Below are 27452 nucleotides of genomic sequence, written 5' to 3'. Positions count from 1 at the left end.
TCACATGCATGGCTTTAGCTTCACTTATTTGAATCCCACTGTTACAAGGATGTACGAGAGTACGGGTGATTCGCAACTGCCTGTGAAGGATTACATCACACCGGCTGCTAGATCTACAGCCCCATGGCTAAACAGTTCATATATCAGCTGCATTGTGAGCAAGATTTTTTTTTTTTTTTTAGCTAATATGTTAATGCATTCAGTTCCTTTTTTAAGAGGACCTATTATGCTTTTTTACATTTTCAACTGTCTCTAGTTAGTGTAATGTTGCTGTTTGAGCATGAAATAGGTCTGCAAAGTTAAAAAAGTCACTCCAAAGGGAGCTCTTCATTATATAAGTGCACACTGTTTCTGAACTCCCTGAAACGCCTCTGTTGTAGTCTTGAGTTTTCTTTTGGGAACATGGCTAAATATTCCTCATTTAAGGCGAGACACTACAGGTGAATAGGGTATTTTTTTTAACTAGCAGATATCACCATGAAACTTTGCCAGTTGATTACCTACATTAAGATGAGAAATGTATTACAAGTCTGTAATTTAATGTTTAAATATACAAATGAAGCATTATCTAATTAAATATGCGCTAATTTGCATATATTTAAAAAAACGAAATCTGAGTATTGGATAAAGCCAGGTTCAAAATTATTTTGTTCACATATTAGATGGGGGAAAATACAGAGGGATTTATGGATATCTACTTTCTTTATCCTTTAAATCAGAATATCCTGCCAATAGCCTTAAAAAAATGATTTTCGCCATGTTTTTTGGAATAAAATGTTATATAAATCAGACTAGGAATAATATATTTACAAATCCCTCTGTAAATGTCTTCATAATATAACTAGGTACAGGACTGGAAAGTTTGGTGTATAGGCTATAGGTGCTACTGAAGTGGAGATTTCGGACTTGGAGTATGAGAGAAAAGTCATTTTGAGAAAACGGGCTTTAAAGATTTAGCTTCAGCCAATGAGATTGTGCATTTAGAGTAAAATGCCCCCTTTTACTTTCACGATTGGTTGCTGATAAAAAGGAAAATACCATATTTGGATGCGGCAGTGATGTACAGGAGAGAGAGAGCTTTATAACGGTGTGTGTGATGACAGGGTGCAGATCGCGATCGCGGGGCAGAGGGATGATTTATAACGACAACTTTTGATGAATTTATGAGAAATCTACAGACGCAAACACACAAAGTGTAGTAAAATAAAGACCTAAATGTGTATTTTGGACTTTTTTTCTGCACAAGTCTGAAAGGAGACATGTTATTGAAGACAAATATCCCAAAATCTCAAAATTGACTGGGGAAAAAATATGATGTTTTTGCCTGCCGTGTCTCGCCTTAAATAATTCCCGCCCAAGACATATACAAAAAAAGGGGAGGCCTCATTTAGTTGCGTTAGTAATGTGTTGAAACTCACGGTTATGATAAGGGGCGTGACATTTACGAAACACGCTCAAAGCAGTTCAATCGCTCAGACCAATCACAATACAATGGTACAGCCAACCAATCAGAGCACATTGTGCTTTTTCGGAACGAGGGACTTTATAGCGACAGGAACTAAACAGAGCGTTCCTGACAGACTGGGAAGGGAGGTGCTACAACAGTGTAGAATATGTGAAAAATAATGTGTTTTTAGAACATGCAAACTCAACCTAACATACTAACATAAGCGTGTATTTAAATAAACATTCACAAGAATGTTTTGTTGTGTTACATACATAAAAAATAAATTAAAAAAATACAACAAAGGGATGGGAGTTTTTATGCACTTGGGGATTTGATTCTATTTCAATTCAAAAAGTCGCAATCTGATTCCCAAACAATTCACGGTGCATCTTAATTTTTCCGCAACACTGTGAGGGTGCAAATCTTGAGTGAGTTAAGGTGCCTCACTGTGTAAAGATTCTGCATAAATGATGTACTAAATACTGTATTATGTCTGCTCTGACCCTCCAACAGAACATGGTTATTTTAATCCTAGTCAGTGCCACAGAGAGTTGGCAAATCTAGAAAACAATTCAAAGATTATCTTTATTTAGAAAATACATAACATTGTTATTTGCAGATCTGAAGAAACTGAGAAACTAAAAAGTACCTGAAGTCATAGGAGACGCTGGTGGTGGCTGAACCAGAAGTGCTGGCTGCGTCGGTGGAGTCCTGGTCCAAACTGAACGTTTGTCCTGAACTGGTGCTAAGAATGAAGATGGACAAATCCATAAAGAGACGGTTAGCGACCCATTTTACTTTCATAATGTGACATTTCAGAGCAAATAGGTAGGACTTGGTTTTATTTATGAGGAATTGATTGGAACCAGTGTTGTTATTGTTAACTAAAACACATTTTTTGCTAATTAAAATAAAAATGAAATAAAATAAAATATATAAATGTTATGTGAAAACCTTAAAAGGAAATTTGAAATGTTGTCAGGGCAACTAATTAAAATAAATTAAGTTTAATAAATTAAAGCTAAATAAAACTATTTTAAAAACAAGCAAACAATTAAAACTGAAAAAAAAAAACGAATTAAAAATAATAATAATAAATAGTATTATTATATTATATCAAAATAAATCATAAATAGTCACATAAAACAATAAAAATAGGAGAAAATGTCATTTCAATTTGACTTCATGTTACTAATCTTATCTTTCTCAATAACTTTAATCTCAGTCATACTCAAGAGGCCAAAGCAAAAGGACTCCTTAAGAATACAAAAGAATACAGTTGATCCGACCCTCTGCTTGCTATTCAACACATTATACAGCGCTGGGATTGTGACTATACCAGAGTTTATCAGGACTACCATTCAAAGGATGGCAGTCATTAACTACAGTTCACGGCTTTGTGATGAAACCCAACGTGCCCTTTTTATTATGGCCGAAACCAACTCCAGATTTCTCTTTTATACTCTTCAACAATCCCTCCCAGACAGCCGCTTACGCCTCTCAAAGCTTTGTCTGCCCCAATAGTGTTTCCAATTCTCTCATTATTCAGGCCTGTTTGAGAGATGATAACCTTTACAGAAAAGTATAATTAAATCGCTTCACCAACCGTGTTGATAAAAAAAAAAAATTCTGTGGGGTGAGGTTGTGATTGGGGAAACAGTGAAAGACCTTTCTGATATTTCAAAAGAAAATGGATGCAAATGAGCGTGATTGTTCGAAAACCAATAAATAGATAATCAAATCAAAGGTAATGAGAAAAGGTTAAGCGTGCCGTCTGTTGCCGTGAGAAAGAATTTGATTGAGACCTCATTATGTACATTGACGGAAAGGTGACAATTCATTTCTGCTAGTTTTAGCACAGGTGAGGCGACTTTATCAAAAAATTAAAGGGCAGTCGTATCAAATGAGCCATCAAACCCGAAGCATGGAGATATCTGTATTACGTGCTTAATTGTTACGACATTCCTCAGTGTCCTAATGAATTATTAGGTCACTAAGAGGACAAGGGTAAATAATGAACCAGTACTACGACATAAATCAATTATACAATATTACAGCTTTTCCACACCAAATTTAAAATGCAAAACACTTGAAAAACATGGATTAATTAATAAACTATCTTTCTGTGATGATTTTATTTACATTAAGGAAGGGTGGTATGACCAATATTTTATATAAAGATATTAATATAGATTTGTATATATAAAACTTTTTTGATTATTTCTTCTCTTTATTTTATCTTTTATCTGAAAAAAAATCATAAAATTTTTAAAAAAAAGTACGAAACAGCTTGACATTATGTAACCTGAGCTCAAAACAATAAAGCTAAAATATAATTGTATAAAATATGTATTATATTTAAAAATAAAATATCAAAATTAAAATATTTATTATATACCGAACAAATGGGTTTTTGGGGTGCGGACAGCTGGGGCAGTGAACCCGAGGTTACCCCGCGAGTCAGTACTAGAATCGGGTCCATCGGAGACGTCCAATAGATTTCTTAGGCTTGCCGAAAGAACACCACAGACACAGTGTAATCACCATGGGAAAATCTCTGAGTAAAACTGGGAGTTGTGAAAAATATGATACACCAGTGTTTTGCCAGATGAGAAGTATATCTATGTATCGTCTTTTCAATCTTTTAATTAATTGTATAACTATATCATATATCTCTTTTTAACTGTTTTAATTTTCATTGCTTTTATTTTGTGATTATTTAAAAAAAAATGTAAAGCACTTTGAATTAACAGTGTATAAAATGTGCTATATAACTAAACTTGCCTTGCCTTAAAAATCTTTAATATTATAAAATATTTCATACTTCTTATCGATATATAGTTTTGACTATATTCTAATTGGATGATAAACATTCAAAGTCATTATATACTCACATCTGTGACCACACATCAGTTGAATTTTATATTAATATGCTACATTATAATATACCATTTTATTCTATATTTATTTCATAGCAGTGGCCAATCCCAATTCACCTTGCTTCAATACAAATAATAATAATAATACTAATAATAATAATAATAAAAATAAATAAAAGAATAAAATAAAAGCTTTGGACTTGTGTGAATGATTGTAGCAACAAAAAAAGGGCAACAAACAAAAAGTTCAATTCACCTCTTTAAACTCTGCAGCTCGTCCAGCGTGAAGTCGAAGATGTTGGCCATGTGATGATTGGTGCTCCAGGCAGAGGTGAGGTCATTCTGCGATGAGGTCACAAACAAAGTATGAAATGCAACATTAAATTCATTTCACCGCATCGACTCATTGTCATTTGGACAATGACGATAATCGCAGCTTTGATTATGACGATCAGAGCCATCATGGTTGTTACAGTCACTCTAATGCCATCTTTGAAGTTGCTCTTGGCATTATTAGCCGTGCTGCCTGGAGTGTCAAGATGTGTAGTTCAAGTAAAGCATGTCTGGGGACTTGAGACCTCTCAGAAGGATTTGTCAGTTAAATGCTTCAGAGCATGAATGTAATCCTTTTTAGAAAATTTAGAAAGACAGAATGAGAGGGTAGGAGAGGGTTGGGGAGAAACAAACTTAAAGTAGCGACGTAACCCAACTAGATTTTGTCAGTAGCGTGAATACTTTTCGTTAGTAGATTGTAGTGCAGCTGAATTCTTACACTAAAGGCTAGCTTGACTGGAGTTCAGCTACATGAAATCATGAGTAGCTTGTAACTTGGCTTTCAAAGTAGCTTCACCAACAGTGAGAGAAAAAAATTTGAGGGAGGGAAAGCAAAGGCGAGAAAGAGACAAAACAACACAGGAGAAGAGGGGGAGAAATGCAAGGTCTGCATGGCAGCAGGCGTCAAGGAATAAAAAAGAGGAACACCATGGGGCGCAGGGAAGATGCTAGAGAGAGATGAAGAGAGGCAGGAGAAGACAACCAAGAGTAAACTTCGCTTGGGTCATATTTAAATTTAATAGTCAGTACATAAGAAACCTTGTAGAAAATGGCAGAAAAAAAAGAAAGAAGAAAAGAAACAAGTGGCAGAAATTAACGCTTGGCTGCATGAAATTAAACTATCGAGGAATTCAAGAAACTTCACGAAGTGCTAGAGCACAAAATCTCAGTAAGGGAAGCTCAGATTTGGACTGACAGGTCAAACATAGTCTCAGAAGTCCAACACTTCACCTCTTCATGAATCAGATTTCAAGAGGACTGCACAAACTGAATTATTTAGTGTGTGTGTGTGTGTGTGTGTGTGTGTGTGTGTGTGTGTGTGTGTGTGTGTGTGTGTGTGTGTGTGTGTGTGTGTGTGTGTGTGTGTGTGTGTGTTTGTGTGTTTGTGTGTGTGTGTGTGTGTGTGTGTGTGTGTGTGTGTGTGTGTGTGTGTGTGTGTGTGTGTGTGTGTGTGATCAATATAAATCAGCTAGGCCCATATTTGTGAGTTGATGAAAAGCTATGATTAAATCATAAAATCACGATAAATAAAAAATTGAAATAAAAACATCAAAATAAAATGCGAACATGTTAAATCATAAAATATATATATATATATATATTTTTTTTTAGGTCAAAGGGGTTCGGTACACTAAGTTTGTGAATCCCTGATTTATGCATCCATTTTAAGATTACTATCATCCTGTGCTAATGATGCCCAATTGGCCAGTTAACAGTGTCTGGTAATCTTGTGAATGGATATAAAACACTTCCTGTTCTCAAATATAGCAAAATGAGGGTTTATTTAATTTCAGAATTTTTGTAGATGTCTTATTTGATGTCATTAATTTGTAAAACATATATCCACTACTGTTCAAAAGTTTTTGGCTAGGTATAATTTTTTTATGTTTTTGAAAACAGTAAAAACAGCATTGCGAAATATTAGTGCAATTTAAAATAACTGTTTTCTATTATAATCATTTTTAACAAGTATTTTATTCCCACTACGGCAAAGCTGAATTTTCAGAATCATTATTCCAGTCTTCAGTGTCACATGATCCATCAGAAATTATTCTATATGCTGATTTGATGCTCAATTAACATTTTTTATCATTATCAATGTTGAAAACAGTTGTGCTGCGTATTATTTTTGTGGAAACCATGACTTTTAAAAAAAATCTTTGATGAATAGAAAGTTTAAAGGAAACAGCATTTAAATATTTTGTAACAAAGTTTTCATTCATTAAAAAACAAACATAAAAAACTGACCCCCATTTTTGAATGGTGCATTGTATTGGCCATCTCTAGATACCAATGTTAGCCACTGAGCAATTCATATAATTCGGCCACTAATAAATACACTTGCATAAACTGCTTAGACTAGTCTTACAAGTAAGTCATAATGTTAGTTTTTTAAGGTCATAACCTTTTTAAATCATTTACATAGACTGGCCTAGTTTGAATCGGAAATATATGAACCCTTGGCTAACTGCTAGTTGTTTACAATGTTTATGCAACTGGCCCAGAACCTTTTTTTATTATACAGACCTAGTAACTGTAACAGCACAACACAGATTTAAACCAGACAAGAAAGGTCATGTTATACGGCTTGTGACGCAGTGAAATGTTACCCGGGTGGAAAGCTTACATTAGGAATTGCATCCTCCAGCAGCCACTTGGACCTCTTTCTCCGCTTCTCCGCAGGAACAGAGTTACTGCAACAGAGGAAGAAGAGAAACATTCAGTCGACATAATTGAGCATAATAACAGCTGAACTAAATAAACTGTCAATCAATGCATCATCTCCACCCACTATACATGTCATTACAGATTTGAGAGCAAAAACTATTGAATCCTAAAAATGAGATGTGACTGTAAAATGTAAAATTATAGGGGAGAAGCCAAATGTCTTTCAGTGCATTCATTACATTATCAAAGCACTGTGAAAATCTAAATTCCCTTTGAACCGTTAAAAGAAATAAAGACCTCCGTTATGATCAGCTGACTGGATAAATAATAAACAAATAGCACTGTGAACCAATTAAAATATTTAATTGGGATCAGTCTCATGATGAATTTTAATGTTACCATGTGACATCAACAAGAGGTCTCCTTCATAAAAATGGGAGGCACTAATAAGGAAAATGAAAAAACTAACCTGCTTCTACTTGCCCCTTTTTTGTGGCCCCTGTGGCCCTCACTGTTCTGGGCCTTCTCTGGGAACAACTTAGATGGAGGGTTAGGAGGGACCCTTGTCCTTAGTCGGAAAATGCATTTCCTCTTTTTGATCTCCTTCCCACAGAGAAACCTAAAAACAAGGGGTCAGAATAAATATACACTGAAAAGCGTTCTTACTTTTTTTTTTATACAGTATATTAAATATATTTATAAAAACACACACACACACAGACATATAAAAACAAAAGGAAAACATTTTTCTTACTTGCTTTTATAGTTGTTGAGGGCATCAAGAATAAACTTGCCTCGTTCAGACAGAGGGGTATTGGAGAGCTGAAATAGGTAAGAAAGTCTTTGAGAGAAACTGACGGTGTGATATGGGCTTTTATTATAAGACATTTCCTTTGCTGTTGCCTTGAGCTGTCATGTTTCAATGAAGACAAATGAAGCCCATTGGCTTCGCTATACTTAAGTCTTCCACTCAGAAGTGTGAGCAATTTAGCAATGCTGTTTGCCGTTTTCTCAGATTACACATGACAAGCGGTTAGAACAGGGGTGTCCAACACAATGCCCGTGAGATACCAGTCGGTCTGATTGGAGGTAGCTTGCCGAGACATACTTTTCATCCAATCAGAGTAAGCTAATATAGACAGGTATATTTTATGCAAATTAAGTAAGTGAGGTTATTTATTTATTTTATGAACATGCAGCTGTAGTAACAATATAGCAAAATAATAACCAACAATAGAAAAAAACCCTATTGGCACTTAGTTTTGATCAAGCACTTCATCATGCTCAGTTTGCATCAGAATGAGTAAAGACATTCTATTTTCAGATATGGAGCGAAATCCTGGAATGTTTTCCACAAAAACCTTAATTTCTTTTCAACTGAAGAAAGAAAGACATGAACATCTTGGATGACGTGAGGGTGAGTAAATTACCAGGACATTTTAATTCTGAAGTGAACTAATCCTTTAAGTCCCACGCAGACGCAACATGCAGCGTAGGTTTCGTTTGTGTGAAAACATAACGGAAGGCAGAGTGCTGAGAGAAATTACATAAAACAATTTAAGAATGAATGAATTTTATGAATGTATAATAAGAGGGAACTGACTGTCTTCAGAAAAAGTTTCGATGGCATTCGCTTTTTATCTTCCCTCCGTGTAAGCCTAATAATGTTTATAAGCACAGCGCTGATATTTAATGTAATGTTTATAAGCACAGCGCTGATCTGTTTACAGAGGTTACAGTGCAAACAGCTCTATTTCTGCTGTTTCATAAGCGCCACCTACTGCCAGAGAGTGGATTTACATTAATCTGAAAATGTACACTTCCATAACTTTTTCTTTGTCTGCCATTTTTGTTCAGACTGATACAAAAATGGGACCTAATACTTGTAAATTTGAACAGGTAGATGGAACATGTTTATGTTCCCCCATAATGGCGGCTCCCGGGCATGCTGAAAATCAGCCATTATTACAAAGTGTGGACATTTTTTAGAGACCAAATAATCAAATCGTTAGATTACTTGATTAATCGGGCAAAAAAAATAAATAATAATAATAATAATCATGAGTTCCAGCCCTACGTGACATGTGTACATAAACTTTTTCAGGTGTATAAATAACAGTTTGGATTGTTGTTAATTTGAGGGTTATGGTACGTTATTTACGAGATTTAAGTATTGTATAACATGAGTAGCTCTCAGACACTTTCATTTTTAAAAAGTAGCTCTCAAATCAAATAAGGTTGGAGACCCCTTGCAAAAAAAAAAAAAAACTGGAAAATTTTCACTACCTATTTCAAAGGAACTGCTTTTCAATTCCTAGAAATGACAGCAATCATCTACCAGACAAATCACTACCTAAAAGTTACAGACTTTTTCCTAAAATGATCTTGGATAGAAAAAGCTTGAATATATAACCTTGCCCATCTGGAAATGATCCCAGTTGTTGCTGATGAAGGTAAGGATCTCTTCCAGTTCAAAGTATTTCTTCTTACTTTGGACTCCTAGGTTATACAGGGCAAGATGGACCACATCCACCCTGCAAATGAAAAAAATGTTTTTTTTTTTAAAACCTCCTGCGTAATGCCACTTAGCTCTAAAGTGTGAGAATAAGCTGAAGATGTTTTAGACCTAAAGCAGAAATGCTCTTAGATCAAATGACACTGCCAAAATCTGCATGAAAAAATGTCACATGGTAAATATGAAATAGAGTGCCGTTCTGTTCACAAGGCAAGGTCCATTTTAACACACCAGACTTTTTAAGAAGGATAAGGCTTAAATCCGAACCGAGACTGACTTCATACCTAAATATCCAGCACATCCAGCTCACTGTATTTCAAGAGTAATCCCCTGCTATCATAAGAAATCCTCTCAGCACCAAATCTTTGGTTCAAATGGCTATTTCTCATTTGGTACAAAAAGCAAGAATCAATGTCTAGACAAACTCTATACTGAAAAAACCCCATTGAACCCACTTTACTTTCTGAAATAGCCGGGCGCACCAGAGAAAAAGCCCCGGATTGAGAGCTCCGGCCTGTATCAATCAAATCCGACACTTTGACTGCATAATTCTGACACAGATCAGGGCACAATCACTTGTGAGGTGGGAAAGAAGAGCTGCCCATTTACCATCTGAGAGCCAGCCGCTTGATGTATTCCACTCCTTTATTGCACACCGCACAAATGAACAAGTAAAACCTGGGAGAGAAAAGACAGAAAATGGAGTCATTTAAATTACATACCTTGGAGAGGTACAAATGCTGCTGCGGCCACAGAAAAATTGTACTTGACAGTGTCATTATGATCTTTTAAAAAATCCCCTAATGCACGTAATCTTGCCTGTGTGCGGCGATGCATTAAAGTTTGTCGCAATATTCACTAATCATCTCTGTTGAGATGTTGCAAATAGAATTTCACTTTGGTTATTGCATTCATTGGTCTTTCTGAAAAGCAATGGCTTATATTTCATTATAAAACAGAAAACGCAGACCCTAAAATCTGATTGGACCGATTCGCCGTTCGAAGCCACCAAAGAGCAATTTCCAGCAACAAGCAATTTGTGTGTACACACTGAACGTGAAACAGCTGCATGACGCAATCACAGCTAATCAGAGGTTTACAGCTATGTGGAGCTGGATTTTCGACCAATGAGATTTCATTATTTCATTTAATTAAACCATGCAACCAGAAAAATGTGTTGCTCACCATGAGTGCAGATGGTTCAACCAAAACTCAGATTTACATGAGAGATTTTTGCTTTAAGAATTGTTTACTTTGATTATTTAAATACTTCGGTAATTTAAATATTTATTTATTCATATTAATGTTGTTGCTGTTTTATAAAACGAATATGCCACATGAGGTTGTGCATTACAGTGATTTCAGGCAGGTTTTAGGCACTCTACTTCCAAGTTCTGCCTAAAAATACCCTTCGGCCATGGTAGAATCACTGAAAGCATTGCTTTAATGATCTAAAGCCAATTGTTTTTCAGGAAAATTCATTGATTTGAGTAAAAATATGAGAAATCAATACTGAAGGATGGCAGAGTATTGATGCAAAGATGCAAGTTCTTTTGTTGTGGTAAAGTCTGTGATAAATAGCTCTGTACATACCTATCTCCAAACATCATGGACTCCTGAAGGCACTGCGTACACGCCTCATGAAACCACTGCTCGCAGCGAAAACATTGCAGCATTTTCAGGTACCACCTGATGGGAAAATCGAGAATAAGAAATGAACTGTCGATTGTTTCTTATCAGACACAAAGCACGAAGACCTAAACAGACCAATTACATTTCAAGGTAAACTAAAAAAAGAACAAGCAAAACTAAGGGGGTGATATGATGGAGTGATGCTCAGATCTCTTTTTTTCCATTCAAATGGTGTGTCTATAGAACAGCAGCAATAGAAAAAACCAGTAGCACAACATTAAATGGATGTTTCTTGAAGCTGGAGTGTGAACTACAATACATGTGTAGGGACGCACCAATACCACTTATATTGACCAAGCACGAGTAATAGAGCTGCACAATTAATCAGTAAAAGATTGCGATCTCGATTAAAACACCCAGGTGATCTCATTCCTAAATGACAACAATTTGCCTGTGTCTATTAAACATTTGACAGAATCACACAAGAACATTCAAATCCGTGTTTGAGCTGCTGCTGATCCAGAGAAAGCAGTTCTCATGTATATGTATGAAACAGCTTCACACACCGTCTTTTCAACCACACAATATCATTGTTTTTGTGTTGTAAATATTCAATTTTTCACAGAATTTCTGGGATAAAAGTTTATACTTCGGATATAAACACTGATTTCTACGGTGGCGATCATAATAGACCAATCACCCTTTGAAAGTAACTTAGTGCTGCTAATAACGATTATATCAATTATATCGTTTCACCAGTAGGTGGCGACAAGTGAATGTTAAAAATGTATTTGTCATTGAATCATTCATTCAAGAGATTTGTTCAAAACGACTGATTCTTCCAGTATTGAAAGAATTGCAAAATGCACAGACTTTGTTCAAGTTGCACACTGAATATGGGTTGTAGCTCTTAATTTTGAACTCTCAAAGTGCATGAATTTAACTTTTTTAACTAAAATGTTAAAAAAATTGCCCCTTGAGGAATCGAGGTATTCATTAATTTTATTATTCGCTTAATTATTTTCAGTTTTCAATTCAATTAAAGTTTAAGTTGCTGTGCTTTTGTCATTTTTATTAGTTTATATCTATTCATTAGTTTATTTGTAATTTTTATTAGTATATTTCTATTTCTATTTAATTTTTTTAGATCAATTTTAGTTTTAGTAATTTTAGTACTTCAGCTCAAACGTATTTCATTTGAGTTAGTTGCTAAGGCAACATTTCAAATGTTTGTCTATTTTTTGTTTAAGTTTTTCATCTAATATTTATATTTTATTTTATTTAAGCTTTATTTCAATGAAAGACAATTATTTTTCATTGTTTCAGTTTAAGTAGTTAACAGTAACAACACTGTTCTTGTCATTAATAAGTAAAGCATAAGATGTATAACTTATATAGTTTCAGTTAATCCAGTGGCACAGCGCACATCTAGAGCTGATGCTGAACAGTGTGGCAGACTGTGATATAATAATCAGATGACCACTGCTACAAATCAAGTAGTCTATATTTTTCAGAAACCCTTTGAAAGTCCCTGTTCTGCTGTTTGTTGCATAACACATGCATTTTTGTTTTGATCGAAATGATATGCGCTGAGTAAGCAGACAGCAACCGAGCACACAAGGCAAAGGTGTGTGAGTGCATTTGTCATGCTTTCCTCACTGTTTTTTCCTGCATTTCACTGAAATGTGCAAACAAACCATATCAGTCTAATTAATGAAACATTTGGTGCATTGACTGCATTTTCATTTTTAGCTTAACTTATTTCAGTGGCGGCTGGTGAAAAATATTGTAGGTGGGGCTGTGCCATATTCAGACAGTTTCAATAGTCTGGTAATCATGGGAGCCAGGTCTTTTAGCATTGTGGAATGCTCTTCCTCAAGACATCCGTCAAGCATCCACACTTCTCTCCTTCAAAAACCTCTTACAAAACACATTTTTCTCTGAAGATTACTCTTCAGCTCAGTCTGTAAATGCTACCTTGTTATGGAGATGTTATTTGTTTGAATCCCTCTTTGTTTGTATCTTTTAACCTAACCTTAACTAAGCTAAAGTGACCTCAGTATATTACTTTCTGTCCTTGGTATGTGTATTGTGCTTTGATGTTGATGTTTATTTTGTTCTATTCATTAACCTACAGTATCTTTGTAAAGCGACCTTGGGTGTTGGAAAGGTGCTACATAAAGAAAAAATATTATTATTATTACTATTATTATTAATAACCACCCAAACACAATTTAACACAGACTACAGGATACCAGTGCTCTGTAAAAAAGTCAGTTATTATTTAATAACAATATTTAAAGGTTGAGGCATTCTTACACAAAAACGAACATATTGCACAAACTTTCCATTTGCATTTGAAATTGAAATTCAAACTGTTTCATTACTTCAGCAGAAAGGTGTTTCATATCCCTCACTCCAGTAAGTGTCCATGCTGGATCTGTCCCCGTTGTTTTAAAAAGTAATTACGGAAAGCAAAATAAGGCATTAGCATGACCACACCCAGCTAGCCAGGCCTTTCTAGTGTACCAGCTACGAGAGAAGCCTTGCGCGCACTGCTTCCCTTTATCGCTAGCCTGCTGCCTGATAGTGAAAATAATCACCCATATCAGACTAGATTTGAGCTTGCTGATTGGCTACAGTTTATGTCAAATATTCATAACTTGAATGAGCAATTGGCTAAGCTGCTCCACAGACCCATCATTTCTCCAGCGCCCCAGAGCTGATGAGACGTGCACACAGGTGGAGGGGACGTGTAGAAAAAACAGACATTTTGAATTTCTGTCATAGTTTTCACATATACTGGGTGCATTTAATATTTCAAACACAAAATTATAACAATTTGTATACTTGATCTAGAAAGGCAAAATATTTTTTTTGAAATTGTTGTTACCTGACTAGACAAAACAGAAAAAAGGCTGTTGTCTTCCTTTTTACAAAATAGGTAGGACAACTTCAAAAACTCAACCTTCTGATGTTCATTCATGTTTATTTTGTGTTGTAACTAGTAAAGCGGAAGAGATGATTGGTTCACATGTGCTCCATGTTGCCGCCTCGCTTGAACTGAAGGGATACAGCGATCTGTCACGCCACAAAAGATCGCAGCAACAAGAGAGACGTCTATGGTCTCACTCCAGTCTATGGGAAATTAGCCCATTTTCGATTCTTTTGAGGTTTACTGTGTTTGCAAAAGAAAAATCTCTTCGGATCTATACAATTCGCACGTACAACATTTTTGATTCAAAACGTAGAATTTAGCAGAAAAGCGACTAATTTGTAGGTATGAACACTGCTCTGGAGGTTATAGTCATTATTGTCAAACATAGTGGCCTGGTCTCACAGACATGGCTTAGATTAAGCCACGATTAAGCCTTAGTTCAATTAGGGCAATTAAGTAGCTTTTATAAATATATTTGCCTTAGGAAAAAGAAAAAAACATTACTGGTGTGCATCTTGACAAGTTCAAAAACAATGGCACTGACATTTATTTAGATTCCAGTACAAGTTGCTTTCAGTTAACACAGCCTGGGACTAGGCTTTTAGTCTGGGACTAGGCTTAAGCCTTGTCTGTGAAACCAGGCAAAAATGTATAACTCATGTTTAACTATCTGACATCCATTCAGTGTTTTCATAATGCCTAGACCTCTAGCAGGGAAAGAAAGAAGACAGCAAAACGACCGGAACGAGAAGAGACGAGGCAGACTCACTCTCCGGGTCCTTCGCAGTAACAGTAGCACTGCTGATGGTTCGTACGATGCAAAGAGTCCCACTCCAGCTCCTCTGGATTATAGGTCAGCACCTGCTTCATGGCCTGTAGCGCTTTGGAGATTGGCCCTTTTTTCAGAGCTCCCCCTTTCTGCCACACACATGAAACACACACGTCTGCAACATACTTTCCCTGATCCCCATTCATTTATATGGAAACAGAAAGAGAATATAGTGTACACACTGATATATGAAGGACTTACTCTCACAGCTAAGGCAAAAATGCACTTCCTGCAGAACCATGGGGGCAGGTCAGCTGAGCTCTCCACTGGGGGCAAGTGGCAGAGCTGGTGATAGCCTGAAGATGCAAGGCAAGCATGTGGAAGGATGGAGGACAAATATTAGCGCGAAAAAAAAAAATCTACTCATACCCAATCAGATGTGTAAATATGAACAGCAGAGCTGAAGTCGACACTAATCCTTAAGACTTCAGAGAGCCACTTCTGCGTCCCCAGCGAGTCATTAATGTAGTGCAGTCTTACCGAACCCCCTTAGTCATCAAAGACACCCAGAATAGTTCTCTATTTACATTGTAGATCCTACAGCATTTATAATGCAAATTGCACCACATTTTCCACTCCATTCTTTTAAAATACATTATCACAAGTACATGCTAATCAGTTTTATCCACAGGCAGAAGAGTTCCCCAGCAATTACATCATGCAAGAAGTCATAGCAACAATTATATAACTAGATTTCTACATTTTCTGAAGACAACGTGAGTGCTGCATGATCATGCAGAAGTAACTAGAGATATAACTAGCCTTGACATTGAAAATTAAGATCGTCAAACTGCAATATTTGATTTGATCACCCCCCACCAAAAGATTTGACCAATCAAATCAAAGTAGCCGGGCTTTACGGTTCACAGCTAAACGTAAATTGTAAAACTACTCAACTTTTTTTTTAAAGGGGTATTCAGCAACTCTAGCTATTTCTTTGCTGATTTTCACTTTTGTTGTAGCATGTTTTCTCAACGAGCTCTCCCTACAGCTGTGAGGCGTATATTTCACAACAGTGTTGTAAAAAAACTCACTTGCGGCATCCTCCTCCCCCTTTCTACCGCTGCTCATGTGCATTTGTTATTATCGGAGCTGGCCAACTTTATCGTGTGGAGCCATGTCTACCGAGGTGGGTAATACATCATACACATTGAGGGCGGCGTGTGTGTTAATGTCGAATTGCCGTAAAGCAGTTTGTGTTTCTCGCTTGTTCTCACTTCTCACGAGACTTCCTATTTCCAACATACAGGGACGTTAGGCTCCATGTTGCAAGGTTGGTTTTCCGCCTAGGAACGCTGGGGGGAGCAGGGAAAGTCACCATTCTCACCAGAACCGGTTATTAAACCATCCAAATGATTTCTAAACGGTTTTATTAAGTTGAAATAGTTGTCGAATGCCCCTTTAATATAGCATAATTTTTGTGATGTAAAAAATAATAATAATAATTGTTTGGTCCCCTCAGAGTTAAATGGTTACACCCTTGATCACCTCTACCATTTTTAGCTGTTGTGGGTGGTTGCCAGGATGTGGCTGTGTAGTTGGTAGGATGTTTTGGGTGTATGCTAGGTGGTTGACCAACAGAATAACCATCAGCCACCCTGCCATGCCACCCAAATCTACATAAAATATTAAATTATTATTATTATTATTTTAGATGTACTGCAGTATATTAATTTACCATAATAAAGTGTTATTATTATTATTATTAAAGATAATAATAACAAAAAACTGTAATAAAAAAAAGGAAAAAAAAGCTAGATGTCTGACACCAACAAAATCCATCAGCCCCCCAGCAATCCCACAAAATTATAATAATGATAATAATAATCATCATCATCATAATCATCATCATAACCAAGCGTACCACACGAGTCCTGAAAAGGGAAGTATTGGTCATAAATCCCGCCCTCTCCAAGTACTGATGCGAGTACTTGGAGATTATTCACTTCACATTTTTTATTTCCAAAGATAGTTTCTGTCATTTTTGGCAGTTTTTATCACGCTGATGTAACTTCAAGTTAGTTATTTGATGCTATAAAAACGGCGGTATGACCTCATGATTGACAGCTTCTCTGAGTGAAGTAGTCACTGAGGCACCAACAGAATTTTTTCTGGATCTTCGGGAGGAGGAGTTTGGAGCTTTAACTTTAATTCATTCCATAACTGCTTATTTCACACAGACAAAATAAGTTGTTCTGCAGTAAACTGCATTAACCGATTCTGGAGGGAGTGAGGGCGGGACCTTAATATCACGGCTCCACTTCACGCTCACTACTGCGCAGATTTGGGCTCCAAGTTCACAAATGCGCAGACTCGAGACTCAAGATGTCAGCGCCTTATTGGGACACTGGCGGCTTCACTTACTACAATGGTATAAAGTGAAGGTGCGTCGTCCATTTTTTTTTACAGTCTATGATCATAACTAGTAATAATAAAGTTGTGATGTTTTCCAGGAAGAGAAGGAATGTAGATTTAAATTTGTATATCTGCTAAAGGTCAACTTTTAGGTGTAAATAATATATGAATGATGATTTGAAAACTCAAATCCCAAATCCCAAGTACGATGAGTAATAACAATACTGATGCTAATTGTTAATTGTAATGGACGTATTGCACAGGCTTTCAGAATTGACGAATATGCGGTCGAGTGTTCACATCTGGCATCACAACTTAAACCAGTCACCAGTTAAACCGTAACATTGTATGTAACTTGCATTTTTTCCTGATAACAGCAAAAACAAATTCAGCAATACATCATTCGAAACTGTAAAGGTTCTACAAAAATGAACCGAAACTCAGCGTATATGCTACTTTCCTCACAGACATAAGAAATATATCTATAGAAAGCTTGAAATGTCTATTTTTAAACAAACCCATTTCAAAACATTTTGCGGTTGAAAATAATCTCTGCTTATGTAATCCGTATGAAAGGTGCATTCCTCTCTAAAGGTGAGTCCACTAGACTGTGGAAATGGCGAGTCAGCATCGTCAACTTCATCTTTGCAGCCGACGCTGACATAGCCTGGGTTTCCCCATGCTACCTTGCGCGCAGCGCAATTTTATTCACGCTGCTAGGCAGTCTGGATTCCATGGACCAGATTTTCGCCTCAGCGAGTGGACCAATCACAGAACAGGGAGGGAGCAGCAAGACAATGACGACGTCTATGCGACATACCGAAGCAGTTTGTTTATACCTATGGATCCAACATGGCAGCAGACGCGAAGTTACCTTTCGATGCAGCCTTAGATATTGTTCTAAGTAGTTTAGTTAAATCTCTGACCCATCGTCTTCTTCCATCGTCTAATTTCTGTCGCTCTACATACATCATCTGGTATAATTGAAACGATTGGCTATGAGCTACGTACAGGCGCATTTAATAGACATTCGTAGCACCCAATAAACGGCTCTGGGCATTCATAAACCACGCCTCAAATACGTAAAAATTAACATGTGGTTCTCAGACCCACGTCTCAATGAGACAAGGTTTGACTTTAGCCAGGCTAACGCTGACACAGAAAACCCTAGTTTGTTAATAGATAATTAAAATGTCTCCTTGCTATTTTTTCAGACAAATTCATAATCAATACTTTTGCCAGTGCTTTGCAAGCTTTATGTGTTTGCTTGAGTGCAGAATAGGCTTTATTCCACCCACAGTATATATTTAAGTAAATAAATTAATAAACGTGTGATTAGTCGACAAATGGCTTAAATAAACATCAAATAGGCAAAGAGAAAGTGAAGGCCAGCCCTACTAATAAGTTTTTGAGTCAACAGTTCTTCAAAATGAGTCTTTACTTTTTTAAAGCAAAAACACTCTTTTTCCTGTGATATATCCAGGTTTTGTGTGCTACGTGAAGAGCTAGGTCTGCCACACTCACCTATTCCACACTTCCCGCAGATAAGGATTTCATTACCAGGAACTAGAGACATGTCAGAACACACTGAGCATTTTGGTTCTTCCCCAGGGACACCAGCTGTGTGAGAGAGCGAGAGAATAAAGCTTGTTACTTCGTCACAAAGCGCTAATACCATAGCGTCACACAGACATCACACAATGAATTATCGAACAATATATCTTCTTTCTAGCTCGCTGATGAATATTGTTGCTTCTTTAGAAAGCCAACGATTTAAAACCCCCGGGTTTGTACAATGCATTTCCACCCAGACCTCTTACCATGCTGTATGTCTTTCCAAAGCACCCAGAACTTGGAGTTGTCTTCAAACGTCACAAAGCAACTCTGTTTTGAGGTGCTCACCTATTGGGAAATGGAACGAGGAACGTTTGTGTTTTGAAATGCGAACATAAGACTGTAAAAAAAAACCATAAATACATCTTTGCCAAATTAATTATTCATGATTAAGAGCATGTGCTATCAGGTCATGAACATCTCTTGCATGTTTCCTCCAGGGACCCAGCAATTCATTTTTGTCCTCAGTAGGGAACATTGATTTTTGGGAATTTCACATGGCACCGTTTTATATATCTGGTGTATCTTAAAGTTGACATCCTGGGCTTTCAAAGCACAGTATGGTTTTCTTTTTCATTTCTTTTACACATGTCCTTTGTAAGATACATCAGGACTTCGCCTTGAACAGGATAAAAACATTATTTTTTTTATTTGGCACAAAAATGCTCTTTCTCTTTCAAAAATTCTATTTTTCCATTGTAAGTTGCCACTCAAAACACTTACATAATGACATTTTTCTAATCATTTACACAATTTATGAAATAAATCAGAAAGCAAATATCATATACATAAATGTTGGTAAAAATCAGTTTAGAGACTGTGCAAAGTCTTAGTTATCTTTTGACATTGATATTTAGAAAAAAAATAATTGTATGTTTTTAATCCTCCAAGTACTATAACAACTCAATTCCAACATTTTTTATTGCTATGTCCCAGGAGGATATACAGTGTGTGCAATAAAACAGAGATGTTCTGTGCATTCAGTTCAGGTTTATATAAACCCTCAGAGCATCAGCGACTCACTCTCTGGATTTTGCCCAGGTAGTAAAGGCCGTCAGACCAGCGGCACAGAACGTACTGCCCCACGGTCAAGTTGGTCTCCTGGTCACTGCAGGGTTTCTCTTTCTTGGGAAGCAGGTGCTTGGGTTCTAGAAGATCCGACCCGACAGTCAGATATCCGTCCCGACAGGCCGATTCCAACATGCTGACTGTAGAAACCTACACTTCCTGTGGGTCAGTGGTAAAATGCAAAGAAAAAAAACACACAAAGATTACATCAGGTTTATCACATGTGATGTTTCCCAGAGATACCAAAAGTGGAAATACTTACATCATACTGCATATAAACATTATCTACTGGAATTTTTGAGTGTATTTTCTCTGTAAAAATTATTTAAATATGGAAACCTTAGTGAGTCCACTTATCTCTATAAAAACTCCCAAAGAAACCAAGATAAACAGTGACATAATAAGGGGTTTTGTCCACTTCTGTTCAGTTGCATTTATGAAAAAAACACCCAGAAAAGGTACTTGTCAAAGACGTCTGTTTCTGTGCCAGTTGTTTTACAATCTATATTCACCCCAAAAGTATTTATTTACAGATGGAAAAAGGGGGTTTAAGGATTTATATGTACAATTAATCAATAAGCATAAATGCAGAGCACTATTGGTCTAAATGCACGACACATCTCACATACTTAAAGCTTTTAAAAAAGACAGTCATCTAGGTGTAGATTTCTCCACTTACTGCTGTGATTTTAAGAAGAGGATCATGCACTAGATTATTTGTTTTACACAGCCTCTTTAATAATTACCAACCAGAAATGTGTCTTTTTAACTGATATTATAATTTATAATAATATGAGTTTCATAATAATTCACATTATTCATTTTATCATTTACTGAAGTCTTGAGAAGACTTCTGCATCCAACGACTAGCTACAGCTCGTGCACATTTTTAAAAACGTCATTAGCCAACAATTTACAGACTACAACAACCACAGGGATAAGTTTACATGCTTCTATAGTCCTTGTATAGTAACTTATATTCACAAAAAAAAGTCTTTCAAAATGTCAAAAATGTTTTTTGTAAAACAAAAGTAATGCCAAACAAATACCTTATTTTACTCATGAATGCAATTTTAAAAACCCATAGGAAATTCCTGAGGAAACCAATAGCTTGGAAATACAAATTCTCTTCTGGGTTTAGGTGCTACAAACTGAACAACTCACTTTTAAGGTACACAATTAAGGGAGTTAAAACATAATACATATAGTTGATAAAACATACGTTGACAAAATGGATGAATCAAATACCTGCTTTGTTGCAATCAATACTGTGGGTGAAAAACACTTACTAGTAGCAAATATATTTGAGTGTTATCCAAACAAATTTATAAAAGCCGAACACATTAAAGCCATTTTTGTTATCTAAAAAGAATGATATTAAGTAAATTATATATTACATATGATTAATTGTATAACAAAAAGTATTATATTTAATATTAATATTAAGTATTTTATTTATCTGTTATTTTGAAGACGTTTATAGCTTTAAATGTTTAGCAGGTCCAACAAAGTTAAGCATTTTAAAAATCCCTCAAAATGTGCAAGTATGTAGCCTACAGTACACCAGGTAAGTTAAGTATTTACTGAAGTATACGGTGGGTTTGACAACCCTGCAGGAATTCTGTAGAACTGCAAATAGATTCGTCCAACCACAACTGTGCACATGGGGAATATTGCCTGACTCAAGTCTCAACAATGATGAGTTAAAAAGGCAGCAGAGAAACTGAGCTAGTTGACTCATCGTCAGGATGTGATGATCTCGTACAGTTTTCTTCTACTTCTAATATTCAAATCAATCGAAACCAGCCGGACAAGAATCACACAATTTGCAAACGTGCTATAACTGTAAGAATAAAATATGCGTGCCTTTTCTATTCGTGACAGAAAACTATTGTATCAACTTTAAAAGCATGCACGCCTGCTGAAAAAAGTCACTTTACAGCCATGCCGACTTCTAAAAAGTCTATTAGCTCAGTTGCGTATATAAATCATAGCCAACTATGAATCTTTGCACTGACTCCCCATTTGAAGACATGCAACATCATCAGTGCATGCTGGAAAACTTGCGCATTGCTAAAACTTTTCTCAGGGACTCAGACAAGTTGTCATGCTGGCTGTAATCAAACATAACATGCACAAAAACACAGTATTACTCCTTCATATGCATGAATAAGTTCGTCAGATCACTAACGTTACAGCTGTGACTGTTACGCACTAATGCTGCAGGTTTTGAATCGGGTCACATTCAAACACATCTCGCGCTGAGATTACCGCTTTGATTTCTATCCAGCCCCGCGGGTAAAACGCGCCAAAAAGTGCAGATATTCCTCCTCTGGCAGCCCGATGTCCCATTCGCGATGTTTAAGGGAGTTTCTGGTGTTTTTACAGCACAAGCGGCACAGAAATGCAGTCAGTGCACGTCGCCATTTTTTCACCTTTTCCCGCGAAGCTTTTACGCTTTATGTAATTAACATAACCCGATCATCATCATCATCCGCGTACAGGAAGTACAGCAGCGGTCTCGAGGAGGGGCTACAGAAGCTCTGATCCAATGACTAAATAAAGCCATTACAAAAATGCTGTAATATTACAACATGACAGCGGAAAAGATAGATAGATAGATAGATAGATAGATAGATAGATAGATAGATAGATAGATAGATAGATAGATAGATAGATAGATAGATAGATAGATAGATAGATAGATATTAAAAAATTATAGTTAGATGGATGGATAGAGCGACAGATAGATGTTAAATCATAGTTATATGAAGTTATAGATATGTATTTTTATTTTTATAGTATATTTAAAAATATATAGAAATTAGAGTTATATCGGTTCATATAAAGTTATACAGACGAATCTGAATAATTGACATTTTGAGCATGACATGTTTGTTAATGTAATTTCTGAAAGTTATTATAAAGTGTAATAGTTTTATTTTTGATGAGTGGATGTGAGAGATGTGTCAGAGAGAGTGAGTTGTCTGTCAGCATAAATGCCCTTGGCATCAGTAAAGGTTTGCTGGAAGTGCAACTGCAACTGTCACAATGCAGTTACATTTTTAACACATAATGGCTTGTATTTGCTGGCATAACAGTAGTATTCTTAGATTTCTGTGAAATTCGGCCATTGTGATTCAGGCAGACATCACAGGGTCAAGGTGAGCTGACTAAATGAAAATTTTTGTCGCAAAAACAAAACCATGCTAACTCGGGGGCTGCTGAATACCAAGAGAGACTGTTTTTGATGCAGTGTTGATTTGTACATATGGTACAAAGTGTCAAACCCTTCTCAAGTGCGGTAATCACTTTGAGAAACCACCTGTTCTTTTCTTTGATTTTGTGAACAATGATTGTGTTTAGTTTCTCTCCAAAGTTGGGTTCTAATAGTTACTTTCAGGAATTTTATAAACTGTTTACAAGCAGGACGAGGTTGATTTTTTTTGCACACATTCCTGTAAGTGTTAACATGAAGGTAACATGTTGAAGAATGAAAAAAAAATACTACAATTTTATAGAATCATTTCAAGTAAAAACAAGCTGATTTTGGACAGAAGCCACTGCATTTGGTGAGAAAAAATGGATCTTCATAGTGAAAATACATTTAAAAAATGCTAAATAAATGTAAAATTGACAAATCCGTTTCATCTTTTCAACTGCTAATCTGATACTAACCTAAGGAGGCAATGCACAAGTCTGAATGACTCTCCTACTTCTAAAGATATCAAAGTTTTGATGCTAATCAATGTATGAAATACATACAAGACAAGTACATTTCCATTAAGTAGAATGATATTATGATTTGCACCAACCAAAGCAAGAACATTTATTCAGGGTTATTAGTACACTAACTTTGTAACAACTATGTAATGAGTCAATAAATCACTCCTTTCAAAACACGTTTTTGTCTTACCCTGATTCACTGTGGTAATCCTATTATACGTGTTTAAATTTTAGACCTGTTGGGATGGTTTTCATCATGGTAAATAGAGCAAAGTTGCTCCAACTACTTTAATTCATGTATGGTAGTGACATAAGTTAGTTGAACAACGAGCGAAAAAGGTTGACATGGAGCACCTAAATCTCAAACTTCTGGGGAATCACCCATTTTAAACAAACGCCGAACAGAGGAAAGTCTGCTGGCAAAAAGAGAACGCGACAAAGCTCGTAATAAAACAGGGATCAACATTAGCTTGGCTTTTCGGAGATGGTGAGAACTGAGGGATTTAAAAAGTGGTAAAAGCGATGCGGAGATGGCGTTTTTATTACTCAACAGGTGAGTAAGAGATTTTACTGAACAGATAAATTGCTTTATGTATCTCTGTAACAGAGTTCAGTGTAAAGCATTTTGTATTGTGAAGGGTCATTTCATCCGGAGTCATGCAGAGCCACAAAATGTGCATGCAGTGTTCTTTTTAAACCGCTAGAGGGCCAAAAGTAATATGTACCTTTAACTAAAACTAACGTACTCGAGAACGAGTACTGCGTAATATCTTACGATATGGCGAAAACCTCTTTTCCACGAGATATTGAAGCCAGAAATTATCCTTAATTTTGAATTAATGTAAAAAACGCTGTGCGGCAGCATGCAGACATAGGCAAGGCGGCTCGCGCGCCTATTGGCTGCCCTGCGGCAACAGCAGCAGCCTATCGAGAGAGGCCCTGCGTGATGTGTGTTTGAATATATGTGCGCAGGTTTGTAATTCCTTACAAACCATGCCTAAACAAACTACTTGTCTTGTCTATAAATTTTGATGCAGAATTTTATTTTGTCTTATCACTTCGGGTAGGTACGCGAACCGAAAAATTCCACAACGCTTTATCTGTAGAGTGGTATAGGGATCCTCCATAGGGAGAGGCTAGTTGGCACTTCAGCACTGCATTGTCATCAGGTCCAGGCGAAAGTCCTTCGTCAGATCTGGAAACGGCCTGGATCCGGCAGGCAGCGGGAAAACCTCGGGATAAACAAAGACACAAAAATTTGTCTACTGCGTGATATCTTAAGCTATGGGGAACACAGTGTAACACGCCATGCGTACTGGGATCCAACACCAAAGTCCCAAGGGCAGTATCCTGGGGCACGTATAGTGCACAATCACCATAGACTCACAGAGAGTTGGAGAAGAGAGGCTGCAAGCATCATTCCCCATGAAATAGCATCCTACAGGAGCTTGTTATGTTAACATTGATTCACGCGGACAGGGTGAACGTGTTCAGCCTGTACTGGGTAATAGTATGGGTTATTCAACACCCATGGAGCTGTTCTATCGATCAGTGAGCGATGCACAAGCAAAACTCAGCATCTGGGCCGGCGCAGCGGGGCAGATAGCACTGAATTCTAGACTGACAGAAGCTTGGCTTGTAAGGCGGGAACCTCTAGGTTATAAACCCTTATAAATGTAGACGCCGAGGCCCAGCCTGCCGCCGTACAGATATCTTGCAGGGTAATCCCACTATACCACGCCCACGACGAGGCCATGCCTCTCGTGGAGTGCGCTCTGAATCCCAAAGGACACTGCAGGCCCTTAGAAGTGTAAGCCAGCGCTATGGCGTCGACTATCCATCTGGATAGGCTCTGTTTTGATGCGGCCAGTCCCTTGGAGCGTCCGCCAAACAAAACGAAGAGCTGCTCGGTCTGTCTGAAGACAGACGAGCGGGACACATAAGCTCTCAGTGCCCTGACAGGGCAGAGGAGACTCGCATCCTCCTCATCATCATGAACCGGGAGGGCGCACAGGGAAATAACCTGGGCCCTGAACGGTGTGTTGAGGGATTTGGGCACGTACCCATGCCTTGGTTTGAGTATGACTTTTGAGTCATTAGGCCCAAACTCCATACATGCCGCGTTTACTGAAAGCGCTTGTAAGTCCCCTATGCGCTTCACTAAAACGAGAGCCATAAGAAACACCGTTTTGAAAGACAGATGCTTCATGTCTGACAAATGGATTGGCTCGAAAGGTCCCACACCGTGACTGAAGGGGGTCTGGGAGGGTTCAGCCTCCGAGCTCCCCTGAGGAATCGCACGACTAGGTCGTTTTACCCCAGTGACTGGCCAGACATAGGTTTTGCAAACGTTGCTATGGCCGCCACGTACACTTTGAGCGTGGATGGGGTTCTGCCCTTATCCAGCAGCTCTTGAAGGAAGGAGAGTACTTCCATGACCCCGCAGTCTACGGGTGAAAAGCCCTGAGCTTGACACCAGGCAGAGAACACAGACCATTTCGAGGAATAGAGCCGTCTAGTAGACGGGCCCTCGCCTGCGTGATCGTGTTTAACACTCCCTCCGGGAGGTTAGCGGGTACCCGTTGATGGCCCATTAATGTAGGGACCATAGTTCCGGGCGAGGATGCCAAATCGAGCCCTTGGCCTGAGAGAGGAGGTCTTTCCTCAACGGTATTGGCCACGGGGCAGTGCTGGTCAGCTGCATCAGGACTGGGAACCAAGTCTGGTTTGTCCAGAGCGAAGCCACAAGCAGCACTGGGCATCCGTTTTCCCTGATTCGTTCTAACACTTGAGGCAGGAGCTTGACAGGGGGAAAAGCATAGAGGGGGCCTCTCAGCGAAAGCAGGTTGTGCTGAGCCCAGACCAGGAGGCGTTCCGTCAGCCTGTAAAGATGCCGCCCTGGTGATTTATGTATGCCACCACTGACATGTTGTCCGACCGGACCAAGGCGTGGTGACCCTTTATCTGGGGACAGAAGTGCCGTAGCGCGTTGTCGACTGCCATCATTTCCAGACAGTTTATGTGTAAGAGCTTTTCCCGTTCTGACCACTGGCCAAAGTACGGTCTGCCCTCGAGCAGCGCTCCCCATCCCGAGTTGGAGGCGTCCGTGGACACCACCTTCACACTCGAGGGAGTCCCCAGACTCACACCTGATTGATACCAGTCGGTTACTTTCCAAGGTTCCAAAGCTGAGACGCATTTTAGATCGACCCTGAGGCGAAACCGACCAGCGGTCCATGCCTGGGGCGGAACTCGCGCTCTCAGCCACAGCTGCAGTGGGCGCATGCGAAGCAGACCCAGCTGGAGTACTGAAGCTGCTGAGGCCATGAGGCCCAGCATTTTCTGAAACCTTTTGAGCGGGACTATCGAGCTGCGGCAGAAGGATTTCGCGGCACGCTGAATGTCCAAGTCCGCACTCTGGCGACAGACGCGCTGTCATGGATAGCGAGTCCAGCACTGTTGCCAGAAAATAAATTTTCTGACTGGGAGACAGCGAACTCTTCGCCCAACTGACTGTGAGACCCAGATTCTCGAGATGCTCGAGTAATGTGGTCCTGTGTTCTATGAGTTCTGAGTGTGATCGAGCTAGAATCAGCCAATCGTCCAAGTAGTTCAAAACTCAAATGCCCCAGAGTCTCAGGGGTGCGAGAGCCGCGTCCATGCACTTCGTAAATATACGGGGTGCCAGGGACAGGCCGAACGGCTGGACTTTGTATTGGTATGCCTGG

The 27452-nt window shown here is 38.0% G+C and overlaps 1 protein-coding gene across 2 annotated transcripts in view; it reads right to left on the bottom strand.

Moving 5' to 3' along the window:
* phf19 (PHD finger protein 19) overlaps positions 1-22521 on the bottom strand; it is a 29283-nt gene extending 6762 nt beyond the window's left edge. Inside the window, exons 1-14 of one of the 2 annotated variants that reach the window (XM_077224214.1) lie at positions 22270-22521; positions 19954-20157; positions 19137-19218; positions 18841-18936; positions 15163-15257; positions 14902-15050; positions 11156-11251; positions 10172-10240; positions 9461-9581; positions 7802-7869; positions 7517-7666; positions 7007-7073; positions 4583-4668; positions 2097-2192 (exon numbers count right to left, since the gene is read on the bottom strand). In XM_077224214.1, the coding sequence (XP_077080329.1) occupies positions 2097-2192; positions 4583-4668; positions 7007-7073; positions 7517-7666; positions 7802-7869; positions 9461-9581; positions 10172-10240; positions 11156-11251; positions 14902-15050; positions 15163-15257; positions 18841-18936; positions 19137-19218; positions 19954-20133 (1355 nt within the window). In that variant the 5' untranslated portion in view covers positions 20134-20157; positions 22270-22521. Of the gene's footprint in view, positions 1-2096; positions 2193-4582; positions 4669-7006; positions 7074-7516; positions 7667-7801; positions 7870-9460; positions 9582-10171; positions 10241-11155; positions 11252-14901; positions 15051-15162; positions 15258-18840; positions 18937-19136; positions 19219-19953; positions 20158-22213 lie in introns of both variants that reach the window. The other variant, XM_077224215.1, reaches the window with a different exon arrangement.
* Positions 22522-27452: the final 4931 nt, after the last annotated feature.

The sequence above is a fragment of the Siphateles boraxobius genome, unplaced genomic scaffold, assembly GCF_051911475.1.
Source record: "Siphateles boraxobius isolate OS27281-9 unplaced genomic scaffold, OSU_SipBor_1 9, whole genome shotgun sequence".
NCBI lineage: Eukaryota > Metazoa > Chordata > Actinopteri > Cypriniformes > Leuciscidae > Siphateles > Siphateles boraxobius.
This window is presented reverse-complemented; position numbering and strand designations above follow the sequence as displayed.